Source organism: Cydia fagiglandana, chromosome 24 (assembly GCF_963556715.1).
Source record: "Cydia fagiglandana chromosome 24, ilCydFagi1.1, whole genome shotgun sequence".
NCBI lineage: Eukaryota > Metazoa > Arthropoda > Insecta > Lepidoptera > Tortricidae > Cydia > Cydia fagiglandana.
Genome location: NC_085955.1, coordinates 9,095,284 through 9,122,835, shown reverse-complemented (window position 1 = coordinate 9,122,835; position 27,552 = coordinate 9,095,284). Strand labels below are relative to the sequence as shown.

Genomic DNA, 27,552 nt, shown 5'->3' with positions numbered 1-27,552 from the left:
TCTGGTTATCAGTAAGAGAGAGAGTGAGATGATGCAATGGTTGTAGTAGAGACTAGTAAGATAATAATTAATAGGCAAGCTTGCTTTCTCGGGTTACTATCATACTATAATTATTGTGTGTTCTTATGTCGCTATAAATATGTATATGAATATTACATTTGATATTAAATCGGTTAGCTCCGCGACATAATTTGGTGGAGATGCTAAAGAATTGAAATCCATCACAAGCAGATGAAAGAAAAGAGCTGAAGTCTGTGCGGGGTGGAGGAGTTGTGGAGTGTATGGGGCCCAATGCATTCCGCAGCTCTTCTATTTCTGAACAGGCTCTAATGATTAATTATTTATTGACAAGCCGAAATGTATATAGATACATTTTTTTTCGGTTGGGTAGTCTCTCTGTAGAGTATTGTGAGAGCATGAGATTGGTAACCATTGCATATGGAATTAGAGTCCAGAATTTTGTTGCATGAACAGTGCAACTGCTGAAGCCGAATATTGGCATGGTTATTATATTATGGCAATAAAAATAATTTACTGTTTATACCTGAAATAAACATTCAACCTCTATTTATTTATTTCGCATTTAAATTTATTCCGGTCTTTATCGATTTAATTGATTTATGTGCGTCATCGATTCATTCGATTTATGTACTCAACATGATTAAGATGTTGAGAGACGAAAATATAGCCGTCGCTGTAGTCAGAGTGAGACAGCGATATGTTTTAAGTTGTTACGTTCGGGAATCGATTTTATTCGATTGTTCATTTGAACGAAGATTTTTATAAGTTAACATTTTTTATGAATACTGTGTATACTTAATAAAGAATTTAAACGATATTGTGGTTTTATTAGCGTGTTTTTGTTTTATTATTATTATGTTTTGCGTCTACGTTAATTATTTAATAAGTTGGTTTTGGTCCGACGACATTTCCGTCTGTGGCCAAATACCTAGATGCCACTGTGCGTATTGAAGTTGTTGCGAAAAAGAATAAAAAGTTTGTCTTGTCTTGTCGTGTTTGGAAAATATTTAGCAAGTGCATAATGGCGTGAGATTTGTGTTTTTATAAGTTATTAATTTAAAAGAAAGTGAATGCTGAAGAGGATACGACTGTTGAGGTAAAAGTTTGATAATTATATCAATAGAAATTAAGTAGTAAGAGATGCCGTTCGAATCAATGAAAGAATCAACTAAGCCTTACCGGCGTACGCCATTGTAATTGCTTGCAAACAAACAAATCCGCCATTTGTTTTCGAGTAGAATCATAATTATTGCAATCATAATTTTGCGTGACTTTGTTATGTTTCGGCGTTTCTTAAAATACTCTTATGATTTACGATATCGCAAAAAGTATAGCGTAGTGGAAATTACAGGTAGCAAGATGGAAGAAATTCTTTCTACAGCGTTGCGCTCCCGCGTAGAAAGACTGAAAGAAACTGTAAAAATAACGGTAGATTTACTGAACAAAGTCGAAACAGGAGTAGGAGTACAACAACAAGAATTAGTTGTAAATAAGATCGATCTAAAGAGTAAATTAACTCAATTTCAAATCCAATTGGACAAATACATAAATCACGTGACGAACCCACAGAAAGAATTTTATCAAGAATGTGACGAACTACAAATTCAAGCAGAGGACGCTATAACGAAGATGGAAATAGTGCTCAAAATTTATTCCGAAGAGAACAACACCCAAAATAAAACTAAACTACCCAAATTAGACTTGATCAAATTCAATGGCGATATTTTGAAATGGAACTCGTTTTGGGACAGATTCGTGGCCAACGTAGAGAATAAAAATATAGCGGACGTGGAGAAGTTATCATATTTAGTAGGTTCTTTAGAGGGTCCGGCACTCCAAGCAATTGAAGGCTTGGAGACGACTAACCAGAATTATGAGGTCGCAACTTTAATTCTTAAAAATAGGTTTGGGAAGAAAAATAACGTAATAGATGCTCACAACAAAGCCTTATTAAATCTGGAACGAGCCCAATCTACTACTGAGTGCCGAAAAATATTAAATAACATAGATACTCACCTACGGGTATTATCTGCATACGGAGAAAACACCGAAGCAAGCTATTTGCGAGGGATTATATTAGATAAGTTTCCAGAAACGGTATTGTATCAGGTTAAAATTTTAATTTCGGAAGAAGAAAGTACAGACAACATAAAGAAAGCACTAGATAAGGTCATAACGGCCATGGAAAGAATAAATATACAAACACCACAAACGCTACAAACTTCAACGTCAGGATCTACATCAACCCTACTTAAAGTTACAAGAGAAAGACCAGCAAAACGCAAGAGGCTGTTTGACAGAACTAACACATTTAAGTCTAAACGTCCAAAAATTTCATGCATTTTCTGTGGCAAAGCGGGACATTACAATGATGATTGTAATGAATATAAAACAATCAAAGAAAGGATAAGTAGACTGCAACAAAGGTGCTTCTTATGTTTCAAGAATGGCCATAGAGCCTCTAAATGCTTCAGTAAAAGGAAGTGTCATCACTGTAATAAATTACACAATAGAGCTTTGTGCCCGCAGAAAACTATGAAAGGTAAAATAGATATAGAACCTGTTCCTATGATAGAAACAACATCAGTTAATGTATGTAACCGTGTGTGCAATTTTTTACAGACTGCAGTAACACAGATAGCAAGCCAGCACAACAAACACCTGACATGTAGATTACTTATGGATTGTGGGAGTATGAGGTCATATATCTCAAACAAATTGGCAAAAGACCTTGAAATCAAAAAGAACAATGAAGTTGATTTAATTGTCTATACATTTGGATCTAATAAACCTTACACTATTAAAAGTTCATCAGCGGAGGTAACTGTTCTAACAAAGAGACAAATTGAGAAGAAAATAAAAGTAAATATTGTACCACATATAACAGATCACGTCCCAGTTGCCAAAATTAATCATCCTAAAATAGATATAAGTGCGGATGATGAATCGGTCGGTCAAAGAGTTGACTTGTTGATCGGTAACGACATGTATTTTTCGTTCCTCAGAAAAGACCTTATAAAAATAAAAGAAGACTTATATCTGATCGACTCAGATTTTGGTTGGCTGACTGTGGCCCATTTTATAAAGCTACAAGTTACAATTTACAAGCGGAAGTCTCTTTCTAACCCTATGTTTTAGAACGAGACTTCCGCTTGTAAATTGTAACTTGTAGCTTTATAAAATGGGCCACTGGAGGCTTCGACAGGGCTTTCAATAATAAAAATGAAGATGTGTTGTCAGTCGTGACATATTGTAGTTGTCATGATTCTAACTGTCCATATTTCTCCGAGCCAGATCTTCCCCTCCGTAATATTGATGTTAAGTTCTTATGGGCGCTTGAGAGTATTGGCATCACGGACTCACCGAAGACAACAAAGGAAGAAGAAGCAGTTCACCATTTTAACGAAAATGTCAAGTACCAGGAAGGAAGATATCAAGTTAAGTGGCCGTGGATACAATACCCTCCGGAATTGCCCACAAATTACGGACTCGCTCTTGGAAGGTTGAAAAGCTTATTAAAACGTTCTGATGAAGAAACTCTCGACAACTATAAAGAAATCCTAAAAGAACAGTTAGAAGCTAAGGTGATTGAGATAGTCCAGCCTTCACCTTTTCACGAACTGACACATCCAGTTCATTTCTTGCCTCATCATATTGTAAATCAAAAGGGAAAGAGAGGGCGTATAGTGTATGACGCGTCATCAAAAATTAAGAATGAAAAGAGCCTTAACGAATGTCTGTATGGTGGCCCATCTATGTTGGAAGATCTTACGGGACTAATCTTCAATTTCAGAACAGGAAAGATAGGCATAACAGCTGATGTGGAACGAGCTTTCCTCCAAGTGGGACTTCAAACAGAAGATAGAGACGTTACCAGATTTCTTTGGGTGAAAGATCCCTCGAAGGAAGTAACAGAAGACAATATAGTACAGTATCGTTTTTGTCGTGTCCCATTTGGAATTATATCCAGTCCTTTTTTATTGACAGCGACGATCAGACATCATATTTCAAAGACAGAAAATTCCCTACTATCAAAAATAGCAGACAGATGTTATGTGGATAATTTGGTAACGTCAGCTGGTTCCAACAAGGAAGCTCTACAACTGTACAAGGATACAAACCGCGTATTCCAGGAACTAGGTATGAATATTAGAGACTGGATGTCTAATGACAAAGACTTTATTGAGCAAATTCCTTTAACTCAGAGAGAAAAACGGACAGATAAGATGAAGATTCTCGGCTTATTATGGAATATAAAGAATGACACCCTACAACTCAATATAGATCCAGAAATTTTTATCACTGAGTCAAGAGGAATCACGAAGAAAGGAGTGCTCAAAGTATTAGCACGTTTATATGACCCCTGTGGTTTTGCATCACCTTTAATACTTCCTGGAAAGTTATTATTCCAGGAACTCTGCAAAAGAAAACTGAAATGGGAAGATACACTGCCTGATGATATGCAGACGTTATGGGAAAACATAGTTAAAAACCTAGCTGCTATAAAAGACATAGAAGTTCAAAGATACGTCGGAGATACATGCGAACAAACAGGAAAGATCATACGATATGAACTACATGGTTTTACAGATGCGTCTATGAATTCATATGCAGCGATTGTATATTTGAGACTTATAGGCGAAGACAAAACAGCAGTCACTTTCCTGATGTCTAAGACGAGGATCACACCAATAGAAGACAAAAATGATTTGAAAATCCCAAGACTTGAGTTGTTATCCTTCTTGATTGGTAGCAGGTTAATGAAATGTATACATGATCATATAGATATAAAACTTTCAAGGTTGTATCTATGGTCTGACAGCCAAGTTGTCTTGGCATGGATGAAGACAAGCAAATTACTGCCTCCATTTGTAGCAAGACGCGTTAATGAAATAAAACAAACCAGCCATACCCTGGGTATAGAGCTACGATATGTGGATACAAAAAATAACCCGGCAGATATAGCAACTAGACCAGAATTATGGCAAAAGAAACAAGAGTTATGGTTTTATGGACCAAAATTCCTTACCAAAGATGAAAATCATTGGCCTAATGACACACAAACTAATAAAGAGCTTTGCTTGGTTGGGAGGGCTCTAGAGATAGTTGATGGTCCAGAGATGACTTCGAAGGGTTATGAAAGTGAAGAATTAGCCCTCACAACAGAAGAGCAAGAACTCACCGAGCAATTGAATGAGGAACCTTCAAATATTGATAATACAACTGGAAATGATATCACTACAGACAACATTAAGAGGATTCAGAAAGAATACCTTCCAAACGAAGTCATGGGAAAAAGAACTAATCTGTCGTTAGATTTAGGAATATTCCGCGACGTAGATGGAGTATTGAGGAGCAAAGGACGTTTTGGGAAAGCAAATTTGCCATATGATAAGAAGTATCCAATAGTGATCCCAAAACAATCCCCTTTGGCAACCCAGATTATTAAAAGGACACATGAAGAAAATTATCATGTAGGTGTGCCCCACACCTTGAGTATTATAAGAGAAAAATATTGGATTCCCCAGGGACGTGCTCAAGTTCAGAAAGTTATTAGAAGGTGCCCACAATGCGTGAAGTATGGTGGAGGCCCTTTTCAGTTACCACCAGCACCAGAGCTACCAAGTGCAAGAGTAAATTATAGCTCACCTTTCCATTTTACCGGCTTAGACTATCTAGGACCTGTCCTAGTAGATACAGATAAAGGAAAAGAAAAAAGGTGGATATGTCTATTAACATGTTTAGCAGTACGAGCTTTGCATCTAGAATTAGTTAAAGACTTATCAGCGAAGGAGTGCTTACTAGCCATTAGGAGATTCACAGCTATTAGGGGCATACCGGACACCATAATCTCTGATAACGCACTCCAATTCAAACTGACCAGTGAAGTCCTGTCGTCAGAGTACTGTATGAATAAAGGTATTAAATGGAAATTTATAGCTCAGCTGGCACCTTGGCAGGGAGGCTTTTATGAACGACTAGTAGCCTTAGTTAAGCACTGCTTGAAACGCACGTTGGACAAACATCTGTTGACTGAGAACCAGATGACAACGGTCCTTAAAGAGGTGGAATCGGTGCTTAACACTAGACCGTTGACTGCAGTAGGTGCAGAGCCAGAAGAAGTACTGAAGCCAGCCGACTTCTTGACCCTTGGACAGTGCTTAGATTTAAACACAGATTTACAGACAAATCAACAACTGACAAATACAAAGGTTGACCTAGTGCAAAGTTGGAGAAGAGGTCAAATGATTCTTGAAGAATATAAAAGAATGTTCATTAACCAATATCTGCCAAGTCTTAGAGAGAGATCCTTCCACACACACAAACAACCAAGAATTAAATCTAAAAAGGTACCTGAAATAGGAGATATAGTTCAAATCAGAGATGACTCCAAGAATAGGACAAATTGGAAAGTGGGAAAAATTGTCTCTCTGATTAAGGGCCAAGATGGTGTTGTAAGAGTTGCTAGAGTCAAAGTTAATGATACGGAATTCACACGATCTCTTGGCCACCTGTACCCGTTAGAAGTAGACGATGTTGAAGAAACATGTATACCAAATAAAGAACTGCCTGAAATGGTCAATCAGGAAGAAAATAAAGTAGTAAGAGTGGAAGATACTTTAGACTCCAGTAATGTTGATGAAATGCCTCAAGTGCCTGTAACGGACACAAGTACCCCGGATATACCTCCGGATCAGATAATTGATAACAATAATCCAGAAACCGTTCCTAGCGATGAATCATTACCATTACAAGAAAATCCACTGACTCCTGTAGAAGAAACTTGCCCTACTCCGACAGACTTTGTTGAAGGTTCAGTAATCGAAAGTCCTAGTAGAAATGAGAAGAGAGACGCTGCCATTAAAGCCAGAGAGAAGATAGCGGAATGGACGCGTCACCTGTTAACCGTCTTGTAACATTTTCTTTGCCGTGGCGAGTGTCGCGATGATGCGCGATACGGACCAATAATACAGGTAACTGTCATTCGCTTTTTACATCCTGGTAACACTGAGCTGAAAAAGAAATAGTTGAATATCGAGTCGTAACGGCGGCGCGAGAAGAATAAGTGAGGAAAAGAAAAGGTAATACTTATAGGAGAGGCAAGGAGACCTGATGGAAACAGGTGCAGACTGCTTATGGTATGAGCAGTGTACAGAGCCAGCTACTCTTGGTGAGTTTCCCCTTTAATAGTCATTATCGCTGGTGTGACGGTAATGTTGGGATGGCAAGCTTTCATAAGACTTATGTACAGTTTAGTTCCTGGCCTAAAGTATCTGGCCAGAGGCATCATGTATAGGGCTGTCAGGCAGCTGGCGTCAAGCTTAGCGTAAGGCCCGAAGCCATGACTGAGAGTAATGAGAGGGTAACCTATAGAGGAGCATGGTGTGTCTATGGAGGAAGAGGCGAGCTATTTGGGGATGGTTGGAGGCCCGTCAGGGAACAAGAGGTTCCCGCCACCATGCTCATAGTATGTATGGGTCTTGCCAGGCCGAGGCAGAGTGTCAGGCAAGACCAAGAGAGGTTACCCGAGGAGGACTGAGAAAGTACATGTCCTCCGTCACCAGAGTGTGTATCTGGTTATCAGTAAGAGAGAGAGAGAGATGATGCAATGGTTGTAGTAGAGACTAGTAAGATAATAATTAATAGGCAAGCTTGCTTTCTCGGGTTACTATCATACTATAATTATTGTGTGTTCTTATGTCGCTATAAATATGTATATGAATATTACATTTGATATTAAATCGGTTAGCTCCGCGACAGATGTATTTAGGACAGATATCTGTCCTAATCGCCACCTAGCGGTCGTATGATCTTGCTGGACGAGTATATCAGCATGGGTACTACTGGGGACTGGGGGTGCCCGTGTACCACCACGCCCATCGCTTGTAACCTGCGACACGATCATCATGACAATTTATAATTTTTACTATTCTAAACACAAGCACAGAATAAATAATAGTACTAGGTACAGAAGACTCAATCTCTAACAAAACGCGTCTGTTACAATCAGCACAGATATGGCCGCTAGGTGGCGACAGCGCCACGCGCGGCTTATGGATAGCCACCAAATTCGGTGTGGGACGGATGTACCTGTTGCGACGCAACGAAATCGCGGAGTGAACCACGCCTGAGGGCCTACCGCGAACCACGTTCGACGAGTTGCCTCCCTGTCACACTTACGTACGAATTTACAAGTGAGACAGAGAGGAAAAACGTCGAACGTGGTTCGCGGTAGGCCATCTGCTATTGGGCTGAAGCCGCGCGCGTCATATGACGTCTTCGGCGGTCAAACGGTTAAAAGAAAACAACTCTTGTATTAAAATACTGTTTATTTACAAAAGTACTTGTACAAAATGTTATCCATTTCAAATGCAGAGTATTACATATGTCTATTCTATAATACCTGGGCAACATTGCCCATTGATACAATGAGGGTAACTTTGCCATGCGGGCAAAGTATTTGTCATAATTAAGTGCACTGTTTTTGTTACATAAATAACGAGGCAGTACCTTTTATGGTCAAGTTACCCTCGAAACGGCTATACAGGGTGGTTATAAAATAACTGCATTCCTACTACTATGGGACCAACCCCGAAAACGCGAAAAAGAATTGGGCTGTTTCATACATTTTTGCTGGTCCATTTTTTTTTCGCGTTTTGGGGGTTGGTTCATAGTAAAAGTTACTCAGTATAATCCCAAAACCTCCCTGACAACGGGAATGCACTTATTTTTTAGCCACCATTGTAGCATGTAATACAGCTCTAATATTATTTAAATAATTTTATATATTTTGACGTGTTTGTAAAATAACCAAAAAAAAAAACATTTTTTCAGTACTGTGCACAGAAAAGTAAAATTTAGGTAAATATCAAACACCTCTACTTTCAAAATTAGCTTGTTGTGGGTTATCCATATACAGTTGTAGTGCATAATTATTTTCCATCGTATATTCACGGAAACGTACGAACGTGTCTTACTATTTCAGTCAGTCTCGGTACAAAAAGTACTCAGGTTGACTGAAGCAGCATGACAAATACGAACGTTTCCGAGAAAATACGATGGAATTCAATTATGCACTAGGTATAGTCGCCATCAGATATATCGGAGCGGCCAAGGTGCTCACAAATATCTGAACACGCCTCTATTGTCAGTGCGTTAAGAGTGCGTGTTCAGATATTGTGAACACCTTGGCCGCTCCGATATATCTCAAGGCGACTGTACATACTTCACGAATGATAGGTTATTTTTAACAGGTAACTTTTCAGCAGTGTTTTATTTTATTTGGACAATTTTGTAATCTTTTCAGTTTGTGGTGTGTGAAATTCAGTCAATAGACGTAAGGCACGTCTAAACAGGCGTCACTTATTCTATTACATAAATACAGGCATTATATTGCTTGGATTTATACACTTAACCCTTTATAAGGCATACGGGTGTCAGGAATTATGCAAAATTGAACTCTATCACTTTGAAATAAAGTTCTAAATCAGGTGGGAAATATATTCCCTCTGCCTTATAAAGGTTTAAGAGCGTTTTCACACTGTCCGATGCGATATCGGATGTAGGATCCTACATCCGCGTAGTCGACCGCGGAACGGGCGCCTGCTTTAACGGTCACGCACACTACAACAAACTATGCCTACACATAAAAATTATCGGTGGACGGGGGCTCCGACATGGCTAATATTATCGGAAGCGCCTTTCCGATATCGCATGTCGGAAGGTGGCAATGACCAAACAGCTGCATGAAGGTGCCGTTGGCATTAAGTCCGCCTTTTTTGCGTTATCTATCGTATTTTAGGAATAATTATATATGCATAAATAAATACAGAAAACGCATATATCTTACATGTTACTTCCTTTCGATATATAGGATCGATATTATATCGGATATATAGGGTCGGAAAGCCTGAAAACGCTTTTACCCTTTGAATGTCACGCCTATCGTGCGCGACACGCCATCGTGAACCTCGTCGGAATGTCTATATTATACCTTGATTAAAAATTCAAGACCAAAAAAAGTAAGACAATGTTGCCACTTTTTACTAGCGCGTCTTGTACAACTTGGCAAAAAAAGAGTAGAAAAACAAAAGTGGCAACACTGTAGTGTCGTCCCGTTTTCTTATATAAATTGGTTTGAAAGGGACGACACTACACTGTTGCCACTTTTTAATTACTATTCTTTTTTTGGCAAGCTGTATTTATGTAAAAATAAGTACATAAAAGTAATTTTTTAAATCGTAGGAGTAAAATTACCAATAAATAAGTCCAATAAGTAATTCCGGGCAAATCAAGATTATGGTATATTTAAGTTAAGCGAAAGTGAATAAATCATGAGTTAGTTTAAAATAAATAAAGAAATAAGTTATCTTAACGTGTTTATTTATAAAAAGGAATTTACTATTTCACAAACAATGTATTGCAGTGGCAACATTGTCTTACTTTTTTTGGCCTTGAATTACTATTTTAGTTTATTTTATATTTATATTTAGTTTTAGGATGTAGTCGCGCGTATCGTGCGCGGCGCGCCGTTATGAGCCTTTTCACAATGCACGAAGGTTGATATTGGGCTGTAGCCGCGCGCGTCATTTGACGTCTTTTGCGGTCAAAAGGTTAAGAAATAGATTTTCATGAAACAAATTCTATAAACTCATAAATAGGTACATAGTTTGATCATTCCATGCGACAACTTATAACTAAAATGGCTCATAAATATATACAGGTTTAAACTTAGCTAAAATCATTTCTAAAATTATTTTATGTACAGTAAGATCCGTCGCTCATTTAGAGTTAGGTAATACAATCGTGATATGATATACCACGTGGTAAAAAGGTTCAACACCTATACCGGGTGTGGCCTGTAATATGAGCAAAAAATTAAACCGTAAGCTGTACTCCTCATACTGACCGTGACCAACATTTGTTCAGCGACTTTTAAAAATAACTTGTAGTTTGATTTTTAATACACTTTAAATTTTATTCTAAGACGCAATGTATTGCGAATTTTGTTATGTTTAAGACATGACAAACAACGTCAGTCACAATGATAATGGCGTGGCGATGGCGTCCATTGAAGATAATATTTATTTTGATTGAAAAATAAGGAGTTTAAATACTTCATAATTTTTAAAAGTTGTTGAACAAAAGTGGCACCGTTTGAGGAGTACAATCTACGTTTTAATTATTTGCTCGTGTTACAGGCCACACCCGGTATGTTAGATTTTGGACCATAAAGTTTGTTATAAAAAAACTTGGTTTTATTTCATGTTGAATACTTGTCACTTGTTAAAAATAAGTCTTAATATAATCTCAATAATAAAATTACAGTATAGAAAAGCTAAATAATGGTAGTTTTGTATATGTTACTGTATTTAAAGAATACATCGAATTTGAATTACTTATTTCATGACTGTTGTTTTTTATAACTTAATATTTTTATGTTAATAAGTTTCTTTTTCGCATTAACCAATTTAGCGCCACTTGCATGATTCACTAACCCGGGGTTAACCGGTTAAACCTGGAGTTACCATGGTTACCAGTACAATTTGACAATGTCTTAACGGTTTAACCGGTTAACCCCGGGTTAGTGGGATGGTACAAGTGGTAGATAATACATCAATTTGAATATTTGCAGTAAAAGACGATACATATAAAAAAATTACAAATTAGCGAAAAGTAGTCAAAATATACAGTTTTTTTTTAATTGTCACTGGTAATGTTTTTACCTGTATGAAATAGAAATAATAAGTAGATTAAATAAAACTTACCTATTTTAATCTAGTGATACTTCTAAAATGGTCGTGGAACGTAATACTGTTTTGGTTTTGGTCGTTACTGCGAAGACTTAGGGTCTATTATCGTATAATACTAAGTAAATGCGTGTAATTCAATACTGTTACCAAAGATCCATTGATTTTATAAGATGTGTAGAATTAAAAAATCGTGCACGAGTTTGAGAGTAGATGGCGCTGTAGGGCGTCAAGTTTTGAGGTGCCGAAAATTGTGCCTTTTTTTAACACTTTAAACTCTCATGTTTTTTTACGCATATTTAATGATATTAACTGGTTACCGCAATATAAATTCATCAAAAATGCCGTAGACCAGCGGTCGGCAACCTTTTAGCAGCCAAGGGCCACATATCAGTTAACGAAGTGGACGCGAGCCGCACTTTGTTAATATTTATGACTTTATCACACATTGTCCTTTGTCAATATTACATACAATATAGTCACTCTCGCGGGCCGCTGGTTGCCGACCCCTGCCGTAGACAATAAACATTAAATTTGATTAAACAAAAACGGGTAGTTTCCATTTATTTGTCTACCCCGAACATTTATATAAACTAATTTCACGTTGTTTAGTGTTGTTTACTAATATCTCCATTGGATTTTTTTGGAACGTGACGTCTTCCGTGCAAGCCAGTAGAAACATTAAATATCTGCCTACTTTGCTCCAAAATTCGTTACAAAATTAGGTTTTTTTAATATTATTATCATTCTAGAAGAAATCTTCAAGTTTTAGGATACTTACTATAATTTAGTTACTTTTAGTTTATAAGTTTTATACAATATTTATATTTATTTGCTTAATATGGCAATAAATATTTTCTATTACTGAAAATAAAATTAAGCATGTTTTTTAGACTTTTACAACCTTATAAAATCTATCAATCTTTGCTGTTACTAAGCCGCTTATGTTAGTTACCAAAAATACATATACAATAATACAATACATTTGAGAGGTTGGATACATCTGAATTATCATAAGTACCTTAAACGCGGATAATTATAGCCCTGAGGGGTAACATTGCCCACTTATAAAGAATCTTTTTTTTTAACCCTTGATTCAATAATAATAAACAATAATTCTCTGCCTCTGGCTTGCCTTAGCCGGCCGGCCAGAGTAGAGTCGTTAGAGCTATAAGCTCCAGGGGTGGAAGTGAAATATGCATAAGACGCGAGTTGGCACAGTGGCTGTTAACAGCCACTGGGTAGAAAGCGGCGCACACCTCTCGACACCCCTGAGCCACTCACACCGGTGTTGCCCTTGAGCCATCCTAGATGTCGCTTTTTTGTGGGGGCCCATCTTGTGAGGGCGAGTCACCGTCTGCCGGAAATAAAATTGCATACCGTTTTATTAGGCAGGCGTCCGGTTTTTTACCCCATAGCTCAGTACTAGTCCATCGCTTTCACCCAATAACCTAGTTCATTTTAGATTTCATCAACTCTCAATAGCCCTTACACCCTGGCGGGTGCTGCCTCTGCGTGCGTCCCATGACACGGGTAAGGGCAGCATCCGCTCGGTGTACCCCTTACATTTCATTAAAGTGTCAAAAGGGCCTCTACGTGTTGGCTTCGGCTCCGCGCACGCCTCCCAAAGGTCCGGAACACCATTGTTCCGTGATGGGAAAGACAAACAATAATTATATGGTTTGTTATTAATTGTTTACCATTTCATATTTTTTGCCTCCGAATGGTTTTCTTAAAACTTACCCCTTAGGGCTAAAATAGCCCGCGTCTAGGTTCCGATTAGGGTGTCAACTTTGCCCCAATGTTGCAGATTTAACATACATGATTCAAATCACTATTTAATGTGCTATATCACTATGTAAACACCCCAATAATCGACATGTTAAGACCCCAATATTCGACACCTTGCTGTCAACTTTATTGTTATGACATTATGATTGAAAATGTATAGACGGATGACGGTTTCACTCACTTGAATTTTTAGTAGTTTTTAGTGATCAGTGCACCAGTTACAGTCGCTGCGAGCACTCGAGCCTGAGGAAGGACCCCCGAAGGGCCCGAAACCTGTCGCCAATAGCGACTAAAAATTCAAGTCAGTGAAACCGTTGTCGTCTAAACAGTTGAACCTTTTGAACGCCAAACGGCGCCATTTGCCGTGCCACTGACACCACGGGGGTAAAATTTAGTTTTATGAATAAATAATGCCAACCTGAAAGTGGTTTTCAGTCGATTTTCATCAAAAAATGATCGACGTCAAATGTCGTCTTTGGCGTCGTTGTCATGATTTTGCGTTGACGTCAATTGCCGTCTGTGGCGTTCAAAAGGTTAAAATATGTCTCACGAAAGTTTGATATCGATGATTGAAAATGTCGATTATTGGTGCTGTGTCGGGCACTGGAGCCTCTGTTATATGTAAGAGTACACAATACATACAACTACATATACGATATACAAGTTACTATAAGTAGTTAATACAAGGCATTTGTCATAAGAAGCCTGAGGAATGTTATCATTTTACATCGAAGGCACATTGTAGTATCTAGAAGGAAAGCAGAATTTGTATGTAATACCTGTACAGTTCTGTCCTACTCATTTCCTCAAAGGTTAACTGGAAGAGATCCCATTCAGGGATAAGTTCGCCTTTGTTGTATTTAATTTACTCTGTAACTGTGTTTCTCTTGTTTTTATTTCTATGTACAAATCAATAATATCCTTTTCAGTACCTCATTTCTATTTCATTGACGCTTTTCATATGATTAGACAATCTCTACAACTTTACCATTTCATTCCAACTTTGCCCACCTTAAAAGTTGTATTGTCTACAAATTCTGCCTTCCTTCACACAAAAAGTGCCTGTTACAATAAATATTTCAAAATGTTACAAGTTTCACAATTCTAAGGCAATCTTACTACACCTAGGTTCCTACATACTTCAAAAAATATACAAATAATTTCTACCATGCATTTCTAAGTCAGCTGAGCTGTGATATTCATAATTTCATGTAATGATTCACGCAAAAATTTTCACTTTTTTTCAGTAACATGCCCTGAATTCATATTTCCAAAAAATCTACCAACATATTGACATTGCTGCGGGCAAAGACATATGTAGCTTCGTATAAGATGAATAAAGTCTAAGGAAAAAACGTGCCTCGGAAATCAAGAAAAAGTCATTCTCGGATAGATGCCGCACACACCTTTGGCCTATGCTCGGCTAGATGGCGTGACGACACCGTTTCATATTTAACAATTTTAACTCATAGATATCAGTGAATGAACATGGGTCAAAATGATATAAAAATAATAAAATCATTTATCCATATATATACATTTTTTTTATACGTGTTTATTTTGAGTTTTAGTCGTGTGTCGATAGATGGCAGTAAATTTACAGCGACTACAAAATTTACTATGACAGGACCCCTCTATACTATCTATTCTCATTGCTGCGGGCGCGGCATGGTTCCATTTTTATCGCCTGTCACTATGCCACAATAACCACACAAGTGGAACCCAGCTGAAACGTCCGATGTTAAAATATTTGGTAGATTTTTTGAAATAGAATTAGAAATCAGAGTACTTTCAAAAAGCTTGGATTAGTTCAATATTTGTCACTTTTATATAAGATTCAGTGTTGCCCTTGTCAAAAAAATGTTCACTACGGGGTCCCTTTGTTTCCCATAAAGTTTTAAGTCATAATGTACTGTTTGTCATATTATCGGTAGTCATAAAACTGAAACCGTTAACTTTTCAGGATTTTCGTAAGGTTATTCTGTAGATAGGTTAGGTTAGGTTTGTTTTATGGCAATCCTGAAAAGTTACGCATTTCTGAGAAAAACCAATTATGACTAACGAAAATTCGGACAAACAATACATTATGACTTAAAACTATTTGGGAAACAATAGAGACCCTGTTCACTACACTTATACTTAATTCACTTTTAAGTTAGTAGCATTTTAGCTGCCTTCTAAAGCTTTCTTTTAAAGACTATGTTTTTTTTACGACAAAGTTATGTGTTGCCAGCTCCCGTTAAAAACTACCAAAGCAAGAGTTAATGTCAAAATTAAAAATAACTGAACAATGTGACAACAAACGTAATACTGGATTTTTTATTTAAAATTGACCAGTTTATTAATTTAAAAAGTATTAAATACCATTAAATGGCGCTGATTCACTGATTAAAGATAATTTTAGTCCGAAAATAAATGCTATAAATAATGATTGTCCATAAAAACCATTATAAAATTATAACAACTAAAAATTTTACTAAAATCTACCATACCAGTATTAGGAATACTACCAATGCTGCCAGCTGTCAACTAAAATTCTACTAAATTACTGAAAAATTCTACGATCGTCATATTATCACTGCCATACTATACTGGATCCATAGAGGCGACTACAACTGTTAATTTTTTTACCTACATGGTGGTTAACAAGCGTACGGTCCACCCGGGCGTGTGTACGACACATTGGCGCTTCCCTGTCGTTTATCTGGATGGTGCTAATCTTGGAGGATATAACCAACGGAGACGCCATGTCTAATATTTTCGGTACAAAATAGTCTGCCGTTTTTTGCGGGGGAGGGGCACATCAAATGTATAGGTACGTCATGTCAGATAAACGTCAGTCCATACATATGGTTGACATGAGTTTGACCATTGGCCGCCTATTTTCGGCAGAGGGGAACGCCTGTTAATGGCGGCTCCATTGTTAATTACTCCGAGGTGCTAATCAAAAATGGGTCAACCCATATTAATTTTTCAATAAAATGTCAACTTTAAGCGTCAGTTTTTTGAGTTGACATCTTATTGCAAAATTAATGTGGGTTAACACATTTTTGCTAAACACCATCCATCTGACAATTGACATATGTCATGTTACATTGCGTGTTCATTTTTCCCACGTCGTGGCTTACCGTCGCTTGTATTCACCCATGCAATTCGCACATATTTATGTCGTAGAATTTTTCACCTAAATCTAACCTATAGAGTGCTCAATCCATATATCAGTTTTGTTACCAAAACGCTTTTTATTTTCGTAGTCGACATCTAGCGTCAAGTAGCGGAATTATCAGTACTGCTACTCGACACTAGATGTCACGTGTGTCGCGACTGAAGAAAAGTGTATTGCTCAACAATTTACAACTAATATAACAAGCCGAAGGATTTGAAAATAGAGTTCATGTTAATCCAGTCATAATATTAGCTGATAATAGGGAATATTAGGCAAAGCTCTGCGTAGGTGGCGCCACTAGCATGCAGTAAACAAACCTCATTGATATCATCAATGACACATCATGGGTCACTAGGTCAATCACATGGCGTACCGCGAAACACGACAGTCGAAAGTTTGGTTTCTGCCTCTCTATCACTCTTGCTGATTCGATCGATAGAGAGGCAGATAAAGAAATCCCGATTTTCGCGTTTCGCGGTAGGCCACCTGTAAACAAACCGCCTTGGTGCATCAATGTCTGCTGGTGCTATAAGTTACTCTATGGTTTACTAAACAAATTAGTGCTGCACTCTAGCGGCAGAACAATGCAGTAATACTCTCTATTGTTGAGCATTAAGGTGACTGTCCATTTTCAACGACAGCTGCACTATTGTTCATTTTACTATGGAAATTGACAATAACACCGACGCGTTCAGTACCAGTAGTGCAGCTGCTGTTAGAAATGGAATGTTACCATTAGACTTTCCGTTCGCCGCGACATCTATTATCAGCACTGATAATTCCGCTACTCGACGCTAGATGTCGACTACCAAAACTGTTGTATGACCACTCTATGCTTACTTATTTTATGACCTTACAACTAACTGTGGCATTATCTATAAAAAGGGACCTTATTATCGTCGCGCGGCTTTGTACTTATATCAGAGCATCGTTAATATCGGCAATAAGGTCCCTTTTCACAGATAACGTCACGACTTACTAGCTATTAGGCATAGCGTCGGTCCACGTGTTGAACCAGTTGTAGTGTAGCATGGCGGCGTATGGGTGTTTTCGCTTCTTGTGGAGGCGGAGGGACTCTTCGGACGCGTACCAGTATTGAGGGAACTTGTCGAAGGGGTACTTCTCTGATTCCTTCACGTAGGGCTCTGATGGGTCTCCTGCAATAAAAATAAGTTTTTGGCAAAAATTTCATTTTTGGTACAAGCTTTTATCGCCGTCTGTACTTTTCTTTCCACAGGCAACTAATACTCATCGAGACAATTCTAAAAACTCCAAACACAATTAGGTTTCGTTGTTTTATCACAGAGTTCCTATGGCCACCTCCGGTCTCCATCATCAGATCAGCTCGATGACACCATAATACATATTGCATTGTCACCCGACTTACGTACGTATGAAAAATTTCAGCTCAATCGGAAACCGGGAAGTGGATCAAACTTGCAAGATTTGATTACAGACAGACAGACAACGGTCAGGTGAAAGTAAATAAAAGCTTGTGAAAATGATGCTGAACTTATGTTATTTAACCACAGGGCGGACACGCCACACATCAAAAATCATTTGCGTTTATATGTGTTCGCGGCACGTCTGTACACGCGTCATTGTGTATGTGTGGGTAAGCCGCTTTAGTGAGAGGACGCCAGAAGTCCGCCAGATTCATGTCGCGGCCGGTCGCGGGGCGAGTTGATGCGAGGCGGGGCGGGGCGGTACGTGGCCGTTCTGTATGATAATACTATTACTTATTCTGTGTTTTAACCTTTTGAACGCCAAACGGCGCCATTTACCGTGCCACTGACGCCACGGGGGTAAAATTTAGTTTTGTGAATAAATAATGCCAACCTAAAAGTGGGGTGTTTTTCAGTAGATTTTCATCAAAAAACGATCGACGTCAAATGCCGTCTTTGGCGTCGTTGTGTCACGATTTTGCGTTGACGTCAATTCCCGTCTGTGGCGTTTAAAAGGTTAATGAGAGAGTTAGACGCACTGACATTAGACAAAGCAGATGGTATACCACCCTTGGTTAAAATTATTTTTAAAAGAAAATCTTCCAGTTTCCTAATTTGTAAGTTACCAATCCCACTCACTAGGTGGCAGGCAGTAGACGCAGAATATCCTCCGCCTCTTCCCCTCGTGGGTCTCCAGGTGTTTCTTGTGTAGTTTCCGGCGGGGGCTGACGTGCGGGCAGCACGGGCACGGGATGGCGAGCGCCGCGGGCACGCAGCCGTGACGCTCGCCGGAGTGCTGCAGGAGGGTCGACGCTACTCGGTAACCCTGGAAAAAAAGATTGGGTATTAAAGCCTCGAGCTATGGAACGGCCTCGATTAACCTTTTGGCCGCCGGACCTAGTCCGCAAAGACGCTCACTCACACGCCAGAGTAAATTTTAAGTAAACAACTAATAAAAAGTTTAGGGATTTCAAATTGTGATATCGATATTTACAATTTATGGTAAAAATCTTCTCAATTTGGCTTTGTTCTTAACCAACTTTAATTTATTTCGAGAATGCCAAAAATTAACATATTTTTTACACACGACAATGTTAAAAATAAAGGTCTTTATCATTAAAAACAACCACTAAACAATATCGATTTATGACGTAATATCACCGCACTAGGCTCTACGAGAAGTCTTGTATACATGACAACGGCGCGCATGGACTGCCCGCAGTGCAGACCGACAAGGACCGTTTCCGCGCGGATTAAGTAATAATAGTCTCTAGGTCAACGGCGTAAGCACTTGTCGGTACGTAAACTTTATAAGCGTTAGGTTAGAGCCGCGCATCGTGTGTCGATAATATAAATGTACCGGAACTGCATTGGGGAAAATGACACGTGGGTTGAATTGTCAATGAGTGAAGAACAATAATATTGGAAAAGGGTGGGGATCAGAAATGTTCGGGAATGCATGTTTCACATTCGACATGTTCCTTAGAAGAGTTTGTCAGTTCCCGTATTACACCCCTACCATAATAATTTTTCGTCAATTTCAAATACATAACATTCTCATAGTTAGGCGACACTGACTAGTCCGAGCGTCCGCCTGTAGGTACCATTCTTGTGCGAAGCGGTCACTGCAGGGTATCACTCCCCACTACACTATCATCTCAAAATGAATCATTTGTTCTGCAAATAGACCACAAGGACAGATTTACTTATCTGACTCTACTATGGACAGCTGAACAAGTTCCCTGAACTCCAGCTATAGTTATGCCTGTCTCTCTCTCGTTTAACGTATTCTAGTTACTAGTTATCACCAATTGGTATTTAACAGGTGTTCAAATGCTTAAATAAAACCAGATTGGCCACTTGATGTTTATTTTGAATATTCTCTAGAGATGCGCCGGATATTCGGTTACTATCCGGTATCCGGCCTATCAGGCCAGTATTTTAATATCCGGCCGGATACCGGATAGTGCCCTATTATCCGGCCGGATACCGGACAGTACCATTGCTTGATTTCGGAGTAAAAAAATTGGATTTAAGAAACAGTCATGGTCATAATCGTACTTGTTTATTATTTTAAAACAATTTAGAGATTCCACTGACTTGCACGCGCACTCATTTCGAACCTAGAAATGTGTCCGCGCGAACGTTCACTTAGAAACAGGTTAAAACTGCAGAATGCGCACCTGAAAAACCGAAATGTAGGTGCAGCTCCGCTGTCCTAATATTCGGCGACCGGATACCGGATATTCGGCCGATGGTCCGGTATCCGGCCAAACAACTATCCGTTGCATCTCTAATATTCTCATATCGAGTTAACATTCCCATCCCTAGCTGTCTTGTATACAAGACAACGGCGACGAGGAACATGAAAAACGTTGAAAACTGGAGCAATTTTTTTGATTGCCTTATTATAAAAGAATGGATTTATTTATCTGCTTTGAAGGCAATTATTTTAAAAATCAAAGACCTAAAACATTAACACGAGTGTAAAAAATGCTACAATTGATGTTTTTTCACATTTACCGAGCGGTTGAATTTGTGTCTTGTATACAAGACAGCGGCGCCAGTGTATCGTTCTATCGTTGTCTTGTATACATGCCAACGGCGGTCAAAGGGTTAGGCTCGTCCGTTAATGCATGAAGGTTGATATTGGGCTGTAGCCGCGCGCGTCATGGCTCCTCCACACGATGGGCCAGCGCCGGCCACTCCAAGGGACGCAGCCATGGGGTAAAATGAGATAGCAATATCACTTGCTCTAACGCATAAATGCGTCCCTTGGAGTGGTCGGCGTTGACCCATCGAGTAGAGGAGCCATTAGATGCAACGGATCGCTGTTTGGCCGGATACCGGATATTCGGCCTAACCATCGGCCGAATTATACCTATACCTAGGTACTTCTTCCTTGTCTTATCCCGGCATTTTACCACGGTCAGCTTGGCAACTAACCCCAGGAATTGACGTAGGCATTAGTTTTTACGAATACCATCTGACCTTTCAATCTAGAGGGGAAACTAGGTCTTATTGGGATTAGTCCGGTTTCCTCACGATGTTTTCCTTCACCGAAATGAATGATATTTCGTATTACATAAGTTCCGTAGAACTCATTGGTATAAGCCGGGGTTTGAACCCGCGACCTCCGGATTGAAAATCGCACGCTCTTACTGCTAGGCCACCAGCGCTTGCTATATAGTGGCGATGCGTCAAACATATCCATAGCTAGCAATTTGGCAAGCCGGGGATAGTAGGTACACTCAATATATCTTAAGTCTAGGTATTAAGTATTTAGTAAACTTATTTCTCTATGTCAATACTAACCTTGAAGCAGTGTTCACATCTGTAGGGGAAGGTCTTCCACTTGGGGTTCTTCTTGCGGCTGAATGACATCCGGTAGGGTTCAGCCGGAAACCAGTCCTCAGGGTCCAAGGCCATTTCCACCAGCTCCACGCCTAGAACATGAACATGGGCACAGAATTAATAATAGTACTACCGGCTTTGGGACTTTTGAGTTCCCAAAGTTGTGTACAGATGGCAGCACCAGTTTCTCTCGCTCATAGACTAGGAATCCTCTAGAACCTCGGTCTAGAGTCTAGACCGAGTTTAGAGCAATTATTTCATGCAACCGATGATGCCAAAAATGCGGGGGTGCGCGGGACGAGGTGAGCGAAGTACCGTGCCGTGATTGGTCCGTTCAAAGACACGGACGTCACACAAAGACACTTTCGACTCGAACATGGAGTAAAATTACCGTATGCGTGGCAGGAGGTAGCGCGACTATGCTCAGTCTGGAGCATGTTTTGTCTGTGCTCTCGCTATATCGTAATTCCGTAAGGAATTCGTATAGATAAAAGGTGCAAGCGCATATTGCTTGCCCTTAGAGTTGGTCAAAGACACCTAGGGGCTGTTCATAAATTACGTCATCTATTTTTGTCGATTTTTGACCCCCCCCCTAAAATCATCCAAAAATCATGCTTCGAATGACCCCGTTTCCTCCTACGTCATGCTACCATCATCCGATGCCCAGACCCCCCCCCCCCCCCCAATTTCACCGCTGGAGGGCTTCGTCACTTTTTCCTTTAATTCTTTAAAATTCAAGTCATTACCCTAATAATTGCTCGGAGTAATGCTGAACCGAACGGAGTCGAGAAATAAAAACACTTACAAATCAATAAAATTATTGTAAACTTACCATCGGGAACTTTAATTTTGGGCACTATAGTGACCTTAGGCGCTACGGGCACTGGCTTGGGCTGGCTCACGCTCAGCGTGGTGTTGGTGGCGGCGAGAAGACTTGTCAGGATCGTGTTTTGTGCCTGAAACATTCATAAAACATTTTTTTTAGAATTATTTTGTTTATCCCCTCGAGGCCTAGCCATTGACAATGTCAAAAGCCTCTAACTTCCAGGGGTTTTTCACTTTTCATACATTTTGTATGAAATAGCGTGTGTTATCGTGTCTGTGGGATGTTCGTTTCACTCTATACTTCGTTTTTTTTAGCATTAGAAATTAGTTAAACAATCATGATGTGTCTTTTAATTGAAAAACACATTTTAAAAATAAGTTACGCCAAATATGTAACAATTATGAATCTATTACGATCATTTATATTCTTCTGCTTTAATAAGTAATAGTTTTTGATTTTTAAAAAGCGTTTTTCAATTAAAAGACATGCCAAAATCGCTTACCTTCTTGCAAGTTCGTTCTAATGCTAAAAAAACGAACTATAGCGTGGAGACTTGCCAGATATGCTGTCTGTGAGTTTAGTATCTGTGGCAATACTGACAACTCTCTCGCTCTATGATTTCCGGCTAATCATGACTGTGTGTATTGTACTACATACGATCTTTAATAAAGAATACAAAGTGTTTTAATATCAGTAAAGGCTACTTGCACTATCCCATTAACCCGAGGTTAAGCAGTTAAACCGTTAACTCAGTGTCAAATTGTACTGGTAACCATGGTAACTCCAGGTTTAACTGGTTAACCCCAGGTTAGTAAAAGGTGCCAGTGGCCCTAATTGTTTTAATTAACATATAAAACATAACAGGACTGTATCCAGGATGTCAAAAAAATAAGCGCATTCCCGTTGCCAGGGAGGTTTTGGGATTATACTGAGCAACTTTTACTATGGGACCAACCTCGAAATCGTGAAAATAAATTTGACTGTTTCATACATTTTCGCTGATCTGTTTTCTATGGGAGGGTAAATTCAGTAAATAGTTTTTTCGCGATTTCGGAGTTCAGGTGGTCACATAGTAAAAGTTACTCAGTATACATACACCCAAAATCTCCCTAAGCGGCAGCTTTTTTTTTTGACAGCTTTTGTTAGAAAGGGACTTTCACTAGTATTACAAGCAGGGATGTTGCGAATCTTCGCATCCGCATCCGCAGAACATCCGCATTATTTTCAACATCCGCATAAACTCGATGCGGAGCATCCGCATGATGCGAATGTCGACCAAGTCGGTAGCAGGAACGTATTGGCGGCGGCGCTGGCGGCGTAAGTGCTAGGTAATTTCGTCATTGTATATAACGAAATAGTCTAGATCCCTAAAAGTCGGCCTAGTTACTGTTTATTAAATAAAACGCACCTATATTCTTGCTCAAATACTAAACGTTTCGTTTTTTTTAAATAAAAAATGCTGTAATATTTGACGTTTTTTAAGTACCAAATCTTGACATCCGCATCCGCATCCGCGGATGTGAGGCTGTAAATATCCGCATCCGCGGATGTCAAAGTACCTGCATCCGCAACATCGCTGATTACAAGTTACAAGCTTTTAATAAACGGGCCCCGATGTACCGTAATATTAATAAATAACAATGTAATACATACCTGTAATAGTGCTCCGTTATTTAAACTCTGCGACAAATCCGCTTTCGGTTTCCTCTTGTACCCCTTCGGTGGGCCCCTTTTCTTGGCAATCTCACCATTCTTCTTATACCTGAAAAATAACAATAACTCCTTAATCTTTTGAACGCCACAGACGGCAATTGACGTCAACGCAAAATCGTGACAACGACGCCAAAGACGGCATTTGACGTCGATCGTTTTTTGATGAATATCTACTGAAAAATACCCCACTTTTAGGTTGGCATTATTTATTTATTCAAGCGCTTGTGGCCTAGCGGTAAGAGCGTGCGATTTGCAATCCGGAGGTCGTGGGTTCAAACCCCGGCTCGAACCAATGAATTTTTCGGAACTTATGTATGAAATATCATTTGATATTTACTAGTCGCTTTTCGGTGAAGCAAAACATCGTGAGGAAACCGGACTAATCCCAATAAGACCTAGTTTACCCTCTGGGTTGGAAGGTCAGATGGCAGTCGCTTTCGTAAAAACTAGTGCCTACGTCAAATCATGAGATTAGTTGTCAAGCGGATCCCAGGCTCCTAGGTATATGAGCCGTGGCAAAATGCCGGGATAACACGAGGAAGAAGAAGGAAGAAGATTATTTATTTATTCACAAAACTAATATAATAACGAGATTAATATTTACCTGACTATTCCACCCGAATCACAACTCTTCGGCGTCTGCACCGGCGTTATACTCAGCTTGGCCGGCAGCGAATATCTACTATGCAGCGACTTGACCACATTACTGGCCTGTATACTTGGCAACGCCAGCGGATTGGCCAAGTTCAACGGATTGTTCACAAACTTAGGCAGTGTTACTTCCGGGGTCGGGAATATGGATAGACCCTTGTTGAAAGCGGGTATTTGGTACACTTGGAGGTTGAGGGACGGTGCGAAGGTTTTGAGGCGCTTCGGGGCAGGCTCATCGTCGGAGGAGGACTGGGCTGCTAGCGGGTCTTTTTCGGTTGTGGCGAACGGGTCTGTGTGCGAGTCTTTTTCTTGGACGCAGAACATCTGGAACAAATTTGAAGTTTTAAGCACAGTTCAAAATGTATGAGTAATCTACATTAAATCGCACACCAGAAGTTTTTGAGTTTTAATTACTTATGTTACAAATACTATATTTTGAAAAAACTCTCCACAAAATATGACATATTTTTTAAATAAATCCATATTATCATTAAAATAGAAACATGGTGTACTATATCATTGTCTGAGTACCCACAACACAAGCTTTATTGAGCTTACTGTTTAGCTTGAGCTTACGGCTTAGTTATTGTTTCACATCTTAAAGTACCTATTTAAGGGCGCAGCTAGCTAGCTACTTCTACTTTGCCAGGCGTGGCTCACTCCGCGATTTCGTCGCTTTGCTACAGGTAGCTAAAAGGACATCCGTTCCACACCGATTTTGGGGAAAGCCGACTGGTCATCGTGGGGAGTCAGACCAAAACCCTCCACCATTAAACAAAAATAATAATTAAATTAATCAAAGTAAACGCAAGCAAAAACAAGGAATATCAGAAAAAACTCTAGTTACCCGATCGGACAACATTACAAAAATTGAAACCAGAGCAAAAATGTACTTCGCAACCCTTAATGCTAGAACACTGAATTCAGATGAAAACTTGACCGAACTTGAACTTGCATTGAATAAAATAAATACCTGGAGCAGAGTGGCATTAGATCGGAGAGAGTGGAAAAGGTTGGAGGAGGCCTTTGCCGAAGGGCAAGCAGACAAAGAATACAAAAGATGGGAGATAATAGAGAGATAAAGTGCAACTATATTCTATTCTCTGTTCTGTAAATAAAGGCTATTTTTATTTATTTTATTTTTTATTTAAAAGGACATCCATTCAACCCCAATTTTGGGGTTTGCCATAAGCCGCGCGTGGCGCTGTCGCCACCTAGCGGCCATATCTGTGCTGAGCGTGACAGACGCGTTTTGTTAGAGAGTGAGTCTTCTGTACCTAGTACTATTATTTATTCTGTGACTTTGCTACTTAAATACAAAAAGAAGTAGCTACTTCTGAATATTTCTGTGTAAGTTTATGCTTTAAGTTATACTGTATATAATATCTTTTTTTCTAACTTGTTGGCAAAGATATTGAACACTATTACTTGTACGTATATAATGGCTACATTTATTTTAATAATTAATGTTAGTTAAAGTGAACTGAAACAAAATCTGGTGCTAATAATTATGGTCAACCAGTATACATAGGTATATTATTTTTTATTTATTTGCAATGTCTGCAATTATCTTTGCAATTAATGTATATCAAATGCAATTACATCTTTTATTTTTTACATATTTATTATAACTGTGTTAAATTTTATACTAGACCCCCTCAATGTTACTTTGACAGTTAATAATGTAAATAATTATGACAATAGCAAATTTAATAAAATAAATGCCATGTCATGTTTAATTTTTACTATTTCGAACTTTGTATAAACTGGTTAGCAACAAAAATGCCACATGTTACAGATGATACATAATTTACATACGATTTGTATAAATTACAGTTAAGATTGTTTGACTTATTGATTTACCAGGATTCAATAACTGATGAAAATTATGAAATATTCATACAAATAATATGAAAAGTAGCTTAAAACGTGTATTTCATACAATTCCAGTGTTTGCCGATCCCCAAAATCACGGCCGATAAAAACAAAACACTACTCACGATTCCAAATTCAAAAATTAAAAACACCATTCAATGTCGAGATATGTTTCATAAATCATGTTAACGTCGAAAAAGCATATAAAAGCTTCGGAAACGACAAAATGGCGCTATAATATGTAAAAGTACGAAACAATGAGTATCACATGAAATAACTGCACATGCCACTAAAAAGCTACGCGTAGTACTTGATCTAATTATCTCTTACCGATAATATCTTTTATATTGAATGAAAAACATACCTTCACACACTTTATACGGCACAATTAGTCAATGTAGCATTTAGTGTAAGTTAAAACAATTAATTAATAAGGATTTGCACTGATTCTCGATTAAAATAAAAGCGAAAAAGAATAAAGGTTATGCCCACTTATAATAATAACAAATCGTTCCGTTCGTTCAATCGGACGCTACGTTTTAAGTTGTTATGTTGGTACTAATCATGCAAACATTAACCTCAAACACTACAATCTATCAAACAAAAATAGATTCTATAACATTGTAATAGGGCTCATTTTTAACTGATAACTATATAAAAAACTAGTCTTTTTTGACGTTAATTGATCCTAGAACGTATTTTTCTATTGTTTGACATTTTGTGGGGTGGCACGTCACAAAATAATGTTACCCGATTTCACAATCATTTTAAAATATGACTCATTAGTCATTTGTTAGTTCCGGATATTTGGTTAAATATTACAAGTAACAGAGTTCAATGAATCGTACTTATGCTTGTATGGTTGTAATTTTCCACGATATTTTATGAACTATCTAGTTTTTAGTCATGCTGTCTCAACACTGCAATAATAGTCCTTCATAGTATCATCAGAGATATATA

General features: G+C 38.7%; 3 protein-coding genes across 5 annotated transcripts; 2 read left to right on the top strand and 1 right to left on the bottom strand.

Moving 5' to 3' along the window:
• Positions 1 to 965: 965 nt before the first annotated feature.
• On the top strand, positions 966 to 3,081 carry LOC134676472 (uncharacterized). Of its 2 annotated transcripts, XM_063534861.1 has the most exons (3): positions 966 to 1,117; positions 1,373 to 2,563; positions 2,644 to 3,081. In XM_063534861.1, the coding sequence occupies exons 2-3, from the start codon at positions 1,381 to 1,383 to the stop codon at positions 2,691 to 2,693; spliced, it is 1,233 nt and encodes a 410-aa protein (XP_063390931.1). In that variant the 5' UTR covers positions 966 to 1,117; positions 1,373 to 1,380; the 3' UTR covers positions 2,694 to 3,081. The 2 variants fall into 2 exon arrangements, with proteins under 2 accessions (XP_063390931.1, XP_063390930.1); XM_063534860.1 differs by lacking the exon at positions 966 to 1,117 and having other exon boundaries at positions 1,142 to 2,563.
• Positions 3,082 to 5,141: 2,060 nt separating this feature from the next.
• LOC134676350 (uncharacterized) lies at positions 5,142 to 6,938 on the top strand. Its single transcript, XM_063534708.1, has one exon. It carries the CDS (start codon positions 5,142 to 5,144, stop codon positions 6,936 to 6,938), a length of 1,797 nt encoding a protein of 598 aa, XP_063390778.1.
• Positions 6,939 to 17,261: 10,323 nt separating this feature from the next.
• On the bottom strand, positions 17,262 to 27,159 carry LOC134676156 (uncharacterized). 2 transcript variants are annotated; one of them, XM_063534435.1, is made up of 7 exons: positions 26,957 to 27,159; positions 24,671 to 25,041; positions 24,007 to 24,115; positions 22,360 to 22,483; positions 21,489 to 21,619; positions 18,813 to 18,999; positions 17,262 to 17,885 (listed from the first exon to the last, which is right to left on the bottom strand). In XM_063534435.1, exons 2-7 carry the CDS (start codon positions 25,039 to 25,041, stop codon positions 17,707 to 17,709), a joined length of 1,101 nt encoding a protein of 366 aa, XP_063390505.1. In that variant the 5' UTR covers positions 26,957 to 27,159; the 3' UTR covers positions 17,262 to 17,706. The 2 variants fall into 2 exon arrangements, with proteins under 2 accessions (XP_063390505.1, XP_063390504.1); XM_063534434.1 differs by lacking the exon at positions 26,957 to 27,159 and adding an exon at positions 26,718 to 26,945.
• Between the last annotated feature and the right edge of the window lie 393 nt (positions 27,160 to 27,552).